General features: G+C 46.1%; 1 protein-coding gene across 1 annotated transcript; it reads left to right on the top strand.

Moving 5' to 3' along the window:
- The first annotated feature begins 380 nt into the window (after positions 1–380).
- LOC127230069 (dehydrogenase/reductase SDR family member 2, mitochondrial-like) lies at positions 381–8,643 on the top strand. The gene is made up of 8 exons (XM_051195181.1): positions 381–546; positions 1,208–1,385; positions 1,973–2,074; positions 2,667–2,737; positions 7,049–7,100; positions 7,375–7,509; positions 8,183–8,238; positions 8,515–8,643. Exons 1-8 carry the CDS (start codon positions 407–409, stop codon positions 8,624–8,626), a joined length of 846 nt encoding a protein of 281 aa, XP_051051138.1. The 5' UTR covers positions 381–406; the 3' UTR covers positions 8,627–8,643.
- The last annotated feature ends 450 nt before the right edge of the window (positions 8,644–9,093 follow it).

The raw sequence follows: 9,093 nt of genomic DNA, 5'->3' as shown, positions 1-9,093 counted from the left end.
ACAGTTATAATTTTTTCTCTTGGATTTGATTCAGGCATATCCCCAGAGACCCCAAACAAGAATGGTGTCCCACTGCAACAAAAACTCCCCCTGTCCCCAGTCTAGGTCTTCTGTCGCTCCTCCTCACCACTGACCCTAGAACACTGAGGGAGTGTGGAGCAGTGAATGTTTTGTCAAGATGTTGGATGCCTCTGCTAGGCTGAACCTCCACTACAGATTCCTACACCATCCAGGTCTCAGCCCAATAGAGAGTATCAGAATTCACACCCACACACCCACACACCCACACACCCACACACCCACACACCCACACAGGACCTGGCATTGTAACTGTGAGCGCCCTTCTTTTCTAGGGATCATCTTCCCTGCACCACGCTCATCAAAAAAAAGAGAAAACAGAATCCCAATGTTTAGGCCTCTGATCCAGGGCTGGAAGAGACTCCCAAGCCCTGTGGCTGCATTCTCTTTAAGAAGAACCAGTAATGAAGCAAACTGCCGGCTCAAACTGGCCAACAAAGTGGCTGTGGTTACAGGGTCCACAAACGGGTGAGAGCAACCCTATGGGAACTCGGAAGCTGTTGATCTCTCTGGATTTTGCTGACCTTTCTCTTAACCTTAGCCCCACAAAGCAAAGCTTAAGAGTCTGGAGAATATGATTCTACTTAGAAACTCCAAGGGACAATAGACAAAGGCAGTGCCAGATGTGTTACCAGCATGGCCTAATACAGGACACTCCATGGCAGGGCCCAAATCCAGTAGGAAACGCAAATGTGTCGTAGAGTAAGGCCTCAGAGGAAGGAATTCAACCACTGCTCCAAACTCTTGTTAGTCAAGAGTAGTGCTCCGTGGGTTGAGAACCACCTCCTTCCAAGCAGAGTGCCTGTGAGCACTTTGCAACATTCAGAGACCTGGTTGGGAGTTCCACAGTGGCACCTGCCCTTGCAGGACTGGATGCACACAGTTGTGGTTCCAGTAGATGAGGCCAAGATCTGATGAGGGACACAGTGATCCAATTTAGCCAGGACTGATACATCCTGTCTTTTCCATTCTAGCCATCTTAATCATCCAGAAGTAGGGTGTGACAATAGCTGATCTGGATTAGCAGAGAACATTAATTTGATACCTCAGGGCAAAAAAAAAATATAGCCAGCAAGAAAGGGGTCAACCCAAGCCTGAACTGTCACATCCTCTTTATCCTCGCCCATAGAATTGGCTTCTCCATTGCTCGGCGTCTGGCCCAGGATGGGGCCCATGTGGTTCTCAGCAGCCGGAAGCAGCAGAATGTGGACCGGGCAGTGGCCATGCTGCAGGAGCAGGGGCTGAGTGTGACAGGCACTGTGTGTCATGTGGGGAAAGCAGAAGATCGAGAGCAGCTGGTGGCCATGGTGAGGGGTATAGAGCTTTAGCCTCTGTGATCCACATCAGCGTAAGTGGTTAAAGACTCCAATGCATGAACTGAGTCACCTGTGTCACTTGGTTCTGTGTGGCATGCAGAACTGAGCAAAACTGAGCGGAAAAAGTTCACCTTCGGGGCAGGAGGGAGATGTCGGAGTGAAGAAAGCTGCATCCAGCCAATATGCTGAATGTCTACCAGAACCTCCCCAAAGGCCAGACCCTTGGGGAGGATCCAATGAGGGACAGAGATGGTGCAGAAAAAGCAGTCTTGGCTCTTAGCCAGACCTAGAGTGTTCAGGAAAATGGGAGGAGACCAGTATATTTCAAAAAAGGTGTAGACGAGTACCTACACGTCGGGGTACCTGGGGTGGGAGGACATAAGAGGCGATGGAAGCTGAAACCCCAGCTTTGTCCAGAAGTTCAGTGTTGGCCCCTGAAAAGAGAGTCAGTCATTCTCCAACCTTGCTTAGGGTTGTTCCTCTCCAGGACTGGATCCAGGATATTCCCAGAGCAACAGGAATGGTGTCCCAGAGCAACAAAAACTTCCCTTCTCTCCATGTCTCCTCCTCATCTGCAGGCCCTGGAACACTGTGGGGGTGTGGACTTCCTGGTGTGTGTTGCAGGGGTTAACCCCTTGGTGGGAAGTACCTTAAGGAGCAGTGAACAGATCTGGGACAAGGTAAGATCTGGAGCAGCTAACAAGAGGCTGGTAGACTCCGTCCTCAACATTGGATAACCATCTCTCCACGTAAGCTTGCACATCGAGGAGTTTCTCAGCTTCCACACATCCACACTCCATCATAAGCTCCCTCACACAGGACAAGGCCAGAGGTTCAGACCCCCTGATCCTCAATTTCCCATCTGTAAGACAGAACAAAGAGTGTCTAAATTACAGTTCTAATCATCTAGAGATGTGTCTTTCTCCCTTGCCAGGGGATGCTTACTCCACAACACTGGCCCTTGCCGACCATAATCCAGGGACTCGGCCTTTGCCAGGTTCCCCTCATGATATCTGCTGTGATCCAGATGGAGCTGGTATCTTTAGAGACAAGGAAAGGTATCCCAGGCTTCAGGCTCTTCAATTCCCAGTCGTCAACCCGATCCCTTTAGCGGTGAACCTTCAAGATGTCCCCTGTAGCCTCATAAAGGCCTTAATAAATTTCCCTTGGCAACAGCATGTGTACACATTCTACATCGCATGTTTCCTGCTGTGAGAGAACACTAAACTGATTGACCTCTTCTCTCCTGCCCCCCATTTGCTGTGATTTCAGATCCTGGCCGTGAATGTGAAGGCCCCAGCCCTGATGCTGAGCCGGCTCCTGCCCCATATGGAAAACAGGGGGTGAGGACTGGGAAGGTGGAAAGGGAGGAGTTGATATCAAACAGGGAGGAGAAGGGAAGCAAGGACAATAAGCATTTGTCTTTTTAAACTTTGGGATTGCTTAAAGAAATCAAAGAACCACATCCATTATTGCACCCAGAGAATGCAATGGCCAAGGAATTAGTCAAGGAATCTTCTGAGAGGTGGGGGGATATGAGGAATGTGGGGGTCCAGATACAGGAGGGCAGAAGTTCCTACAACTGTCCCAGAAACCAGAAGCGAAAGTGGCTTCTTCTGGAGTGCAGGAACTCAGGTCACAAGGACTGGTAGACCGGAGGTGCTGCGGGGCATCTCAGTAGTCTTCTTCTTGGCCTCCTCATCACAGGTTGGGGCAGAGGCAGGCCTGAACGGCTCCATCTAGTCTTGCCTGTAAGGGAGGCCTGGCACTGACTTTCTCTCATTCGATTTCCCACTGATCTCAGTCACTTGGGATGTTTCCAGAAGTGTGTTCTCCAGGAGTTCAGCATCTGTTTGGGGGCAGGAACCCCGTGGTTGTATTTCCAAGAGCTCTTTCTCATCTGCTACATTGCAGACCGCCCACCCTAACCCCCATCATTAAATGCTTTCCATTGTCAACTGGATGTAACTGCAGATGAGAGTTCAAGGCCATCAGCTATGTGGCCCAGACCTATTCTCGATCAGAAATCTTCCAGGTCTCTTCCCTTGCACCTCGCACAGCAGCTCCTCCTCCGCAGGCCAGTGTCAGCAGTCTTCTGTGCCAGCATGACCCTCACTCGATATCGCAGAGTGATGAGCCCAGGCTGTTCTGGGCCAAGTGCTTTGCACATACTGCTTTAAGATCCTGTTCCAGGATGGAGGTGGAGTGCATTCTCAGCATGCATACGGTCCCCAGGGGGAAAAGAAACCCAATCTTTCTTCCGACTGGACGGCTTCCCTGTCTCATCCCATGTTGGCGCTCTGAGTCCAGCAAGCACAGGCTGAGCACCTGGTACAGGCTGTGTTGCTTCTCTGGACTAAGTTGTCACCTGTGAAATACAACCAGCGCTTCTAACTAATTATGACTATTAAGTCCTGTTTCAGTTCCAACACAGGCGTGCTGTAGGATTAGATTGAGCCATATTTTCAAAACTGCCAGAAAGTTGTTCATGAGTGCAACTCAATAGGATGGCTTCCAATTTTCCTTTTAGCAGCATGATCCTGTCCATCAGAGGGTGCTCTCTATGGGAGTTCAATACAGACAGACAAAAGCAGCCGATGCCTGGGTTGATACGTGGATTTTTCTGTTTCCTGGTACCTGACCTGGGCACCTCTGCAGATCCGAATTTCACAAAACTCGCTGGAAAGGACTAATGAGAAGGCCGCCTTTAGATCGCATTCAGCGCTGTTATGCTTTCTGGCCATTTACGGTCTTCAGGTCTTCGTTTATCTACTGAGCAAGAGCTTAAATGAGTAGCTAACTTGTGAACACAACTGACATGATAAAACAGGCCAGCTCCCAAATGAAGTAAAAGAATCCATCCAAATATTTACTATAATAAGTAATAAATATTGTTTGAAAGTAAAATGACCTGCAGCTTAGTTTATCATGTAAGTAGTACAGATATAATTTAATAATTAAACTCAGCTTATCATTTATAAAAGTATTAATTTATTGCTATTATTCTGGGATCTAAGCAAGCAAAATTGCTTCAATTTTTTTTGAAGGAGGCAGGATTTCACGAACTGAACTCCATTTAAATGTTTCCATTCATTCTTATCTACTTGCTAAAATCCTAATTATCCTTCTTCATGACCCAGTTTAAATGGAGCTTCCTGGACATTGGGGGAAAAGGAACTCTCAACCTAAAATGCATCTCTCAAAAATTCAGGGCAGAGTTCCAGCATTCTCAGGCTGACAGGAGACAGTCACATGCTTCCTGCAAGAGGAATCAGACTGTCAGTCTGTATAATAACCCTGAGGCAAAAATTAGAGTGAGAGGCAGAAAAATAGCAACAGGAACAAATCAAACCATCTATTCCCCAACACAAAGATGTTTTGGAGGTTTCAGAGAAACAAAAACATACAAAAATAATTTTCACAGCGGAAAGAGAGAAGTTGAGTTATACTGTTAAGAGACTCATATGTTGTTTAGACAGAGCAAGAATATTACATGTTAATTAGTTAAACAGCTCCATTTTACTTTCTGTACAAACCTCTCCAACAATGTCCATAGAGGACAAAACTCATTTTTAAACTAATAGGGAGGTAGGAACAAAGCAAAGAAAAAATCCAAAAGAAAGTGATAACAGATGAAAAGGAACTAGGTATGGGACTATAAAAAAATCACAAAATTGAATGTTAGATATCAACTGGTTCTTAGTATGTTAGTAAACACTGTTAAATTATAAAAATCACCAAGCTGGGGCCAGGGAGGTGCCTGCGCTTACTCCACAGAGCCCATGTAAAGAAGTCAAGTACTTCACCACTAAAGGCCCTCAACACTCAGCCTAGCCCAGGAGATAGGAGAGTTCAGACCAGTGAAACATCCCCTCTCAAAGACAATGAACAACACCTGAGAAATAATGCCCAGGCTTGTCCTCTGATGTCTATACATCATACACATGCAGGAACACCCGAACACACACACACACACACACACACACTCACACACACACATACATTCACACACACTCACACACTCACACACACATTCACACACACATACACTCTCACACTCACACACGCACTCACACACACATTCACACACACACTCACACATACACTCACACACACTCACACACACACTCTCACACACACATACACTCACACACTCATGCGCGCGCACACACTCACAGACGCATTCACACACACACTCACACACACTCTCACACACACATACACTCACACACACTCGTGCGCACACACACACTCACACACACACACACACACAGACACACACGGAGGAAGGAGGTTGGAGGAGGAACAAAAGAAGCTGGGAGTGATACAATATACAATACATAAATAAATAAAAAAATTTATTTTTTAAAAAAAACTAGTGCTTTTGACAAATTGCTAGTGAAACTGATAATAAACAATATAAGGGATAAAGACAAAAGCACCACTAGAGATACTGAAAGCAATAAAAAGGCATTAAGTAAATGATAGTGGCAACCAGAAAACTCTGTGATAAACACACATGATGAAATTGTAATGAAACACAATTTTTTAAAAATTGTATAACCTACCAAATTAATTCAATAACACATAGAAGATGTCTCTAGTCCTTTTTTTTCTTATTTTATTAGGTTTTGAGAATGTTATACAACATATTTTGATCATATTCACCCTTCCCCTAATTCCCCCCCAGAGCAACCCACCCCACCCAACTTCATGCCTCTTTTTTTTAATCTCAAGCATAATCTATGTTCTAATATACTCTTGGATGTTTGGCCTTCTACTGGAGCATGGTTGACCTACCAAGGGCTACACTCTAAAAGCAAACTGCCTCCCCCTCTCCCAGCAGCCATCAACTGCCAACAGTCCTCAGCTCAGGGTGGGTCTCCATGTCCACCCTGTGTTGGGAATAGGTCTGAGTTGAACTTGTGTGGCTCTTGTGCATGCTGCCACAACAGCTGTGCATTCTGAACGCCTGCCGTGTCTGAAAAACATAGTTTCAGTGAAGTCATCCAAGACCTCTGGCTCTTAAGCTCTTCCAGCACCCTCTTCTTAAATGACCCCTTGGCAGGAGGAGGTGTGATACAGCTGAGCATCCCAAAATCTCTTATGCTCTTCACCTTAACCAACTGTGGGTTTTTGTGTCATTCCCATCTACCACAAACAGAAGCTTCTCTGATGAGGGTCGAGAGAGCCATTGTTATAAATACAAGTTACTAAGAGTCAGTTTGACAGGCAGTGGTGGTGCACACCTTTAATCCCACCATTCAGGAGACAGAGACAGAAGGATCTCTGTGAGTTTGAGGCCAGCCTGGTCTATAAAGCCAGTTCCAGAATAGCCAGAGCTTCATAACAGAGAGATCCTATCTCAATTATAAAGCAAAAGTAGGTTTAATATTATGTTGTTTAGGATAACAATAGTAATCCATAGTCAATTTCTTTCCAAAACCAAAGCCCAAACACAGATGGCATCTCTGTTAGTAGAGTGTGATAAACATTATTGAAGACCTAAAGGAAAATGAAGCAAAATCCTCCTACCAGACATAAGCTGTTGTCCCTCACTCCCATGCCTTCCTTCCCTCAACACCAAACTTCATTCTCAGACACACACAGGATAGCTGTGTTCAACTTATGACTGCCCCTCTTCATTTTTGCAGACAAGGTTCGGTGGTCCTGGTGTCCTCTGTTGCAGCCTATATACCATTTCCTGTAAGTATCACTGTCTATGAATCCAGTCAGGTAAGAGGAAACTCCCCCTTTCATCCAGGAAATTGGGTGCTTGGAAATAAGCGACATTTAGCAACGGGCTTCCTCAGAACTACTCATATGCCAAAGAGGTGTCTCATCTTCTAAAAATGCACTTAGCAGGAACATGTGCCATCTCTTCTGGACACTGTCTTCCAAACTTGATGATGGGGCTATGTTACCAGGACAGATTCCCTGAGCAGAGTGCAGGAAACACGAGTCTCTTCCTTCTCCTCAGAGGCTGGGGGTCTACAACGTCAGTAAAACAGCCCTACTGGGCCTAACCAAGACTCTGGCAGTGGAGCTGGCACCAAAGAACATCCGTGTGAACTGCCTAGTACCAGGAATCATCAACACAGACTTCGGCCGAGTGGTGAGGACCAAGGGCAGGAAGCTTTTAGCCACTAAGTGCTGGGTGCCTGCCACTTGCCAGAGATGCCCCTGCACTCTGCACTTTTTTAATTCTCTCATACAATACACCCTTTCTGACCACCGTTTCCCTTCCCCCTATGCCTTCCCAGTCACCCCCTCTCCAACAGATCCACTCCTCCTCTGTTTCCTATGTCCGCCCAGGGATATTAACCAAACACAGCAAAAGAAGATACAAGACCAGACACCAGCCCCTATATCAAGGCTGGACAAGGCAACCCAATAGGAAGAAAAGGGTCCCACAAGCAGAAACACCCCAACTCCCATTGTTAGAAGCAGCACAAGAACCGCAAGCTAAACAACCACAGCATGTGTGCAAAGGACCTAGTGCAGATCCATGCAGGCTCTGTGATTGTCGCTTCAGTTTCTGTGAACCTATTCGACCCCGGATTAGTTGATTCTGTGGACCCTGTTCTGCTGGGACGTGCACTCTTAGGCTTAAACCTCTGGGCTGTTTTGATTCAGATGTTCTGGTCCACAGCCTTTGGGATCCACATTAGAATCAAAATCAAGGTCATCCCACAGAAGCCCTTTCAAGAACACACAGCATGCACCTTGTAGCACCCATGTGGCTGCATCTTGCATGAACCTACTCTAACTTTTGACCTTGCCTTTAGTTCACTGAAGACTCAGCCTTTGAGGAACATTTGAAGTATATCTATGGAATGCAGAGGTAGGTTAACGTAAGGCAGATCCCTTTGTAGATCTGAATTCACACGACCTCAGAACCTACATGAAAGATGGAACATTATAGTTCAGTGCTCTGCAGGTCATTAGCCATTCCCTTTCTAGGATCTGAAGATCCCCAAAAGCTTGAGACGCCTCTGTAGTTCCTTGCAGAGCCCACAAATCTTCACTTGTAGTTCTTTGCTCCTCCTCACTGGGTCTTGATTCTGCATTTTCACACAAGAGCATCACTGTTTCAGCCTCATCTCCTCTCTCCATACAGAGTGGGTCAGCCTGAGGACTGTGCAGGACTGGTGTCTTTCCTCTGCTCCCCAGAGGCCAGCTATATCACCGGTGAGAACATTGCTGTAGCTGGATGGTCCCCCCACCTCTGAGGAGCCTGCGGTTAGAGTTAAGGCTCACCTCCACATGTAGGAGCCATATGCTGCAACGTTTTTAAAAATAAGCTTGTCCTCCAAATGTATATACTTCAGTTCAAAGCTTTCAAAGGAATAAACCCTCATCAGAAAAGAGTTTGTAATACAAAACCATTATTAAAAGGAATAAAACAATGTCAGTTTGCCAGAAACAAAATATGGGGCTTAGAAATCTTGAATAAAAGAAAGAAGGTACAATTGGGCAGGGAAAGTGCTGGAAGCAAGGACAGCAAATTGGCTCTCTGAGCATGTTACTAAAGGCTTCCATGTGGAATATTTCCTAAATGTTCCTGTGAACCTGTTCTCTTAATATCTAAGTCTGCAGCTAAGGCAGCTGAGACTTGAATTGGATGCTCTGAGAAGTCTGTGAGCAGGAGTTGAACCCTGCTTTGTCTCTGCAACCGAGTGGAAGCAGCATGGGACTC

The sequence above is a fragment of the Phodopus roborovskii genome, unplaced genomic scaffold, assembly GCF_943737965.1.
Source record: "Phodopus roborovskii unplaced genomic scaffold, PHOROB, whole genome shotgun sequence".
NCBI classification, from domain to species: domain Eukaryota; kingdom Metazoa; phylum Chordata; class Mammalia; order Rodentia; family Cricetidae; genus Phodopus; species Phodopus roborovskii.
The sequence above is the reverse complement of the archived record's forward strand: the minus strand, read 5'-3'. Positions and strand labels throughout refer to the sequence as shown.

Coding starts and splice junctions, on each gene's coding strand:
- LOC127230069 (XM_051195181.1), top strand. CDS start 407: ATGTTTAGGCCTCTGATCCAGGGCTGGAAGAGACTCCCAAGCCCTGTG. Junction 1,386..1,972: donor GAGAGCAGCTGGTGGCCATG/GTGAGGGGTATA, acceptor CCTCATCTGCAG/GCCCTGGAACACTGTGGGGG. Junction 2,738..7,048: donor CCCCATATGGAAAACAGGGG/GTGAGGACTGGG, acceptor TCATTTTTGCAG/ACAAGGTTCGGTGGTCCTGG.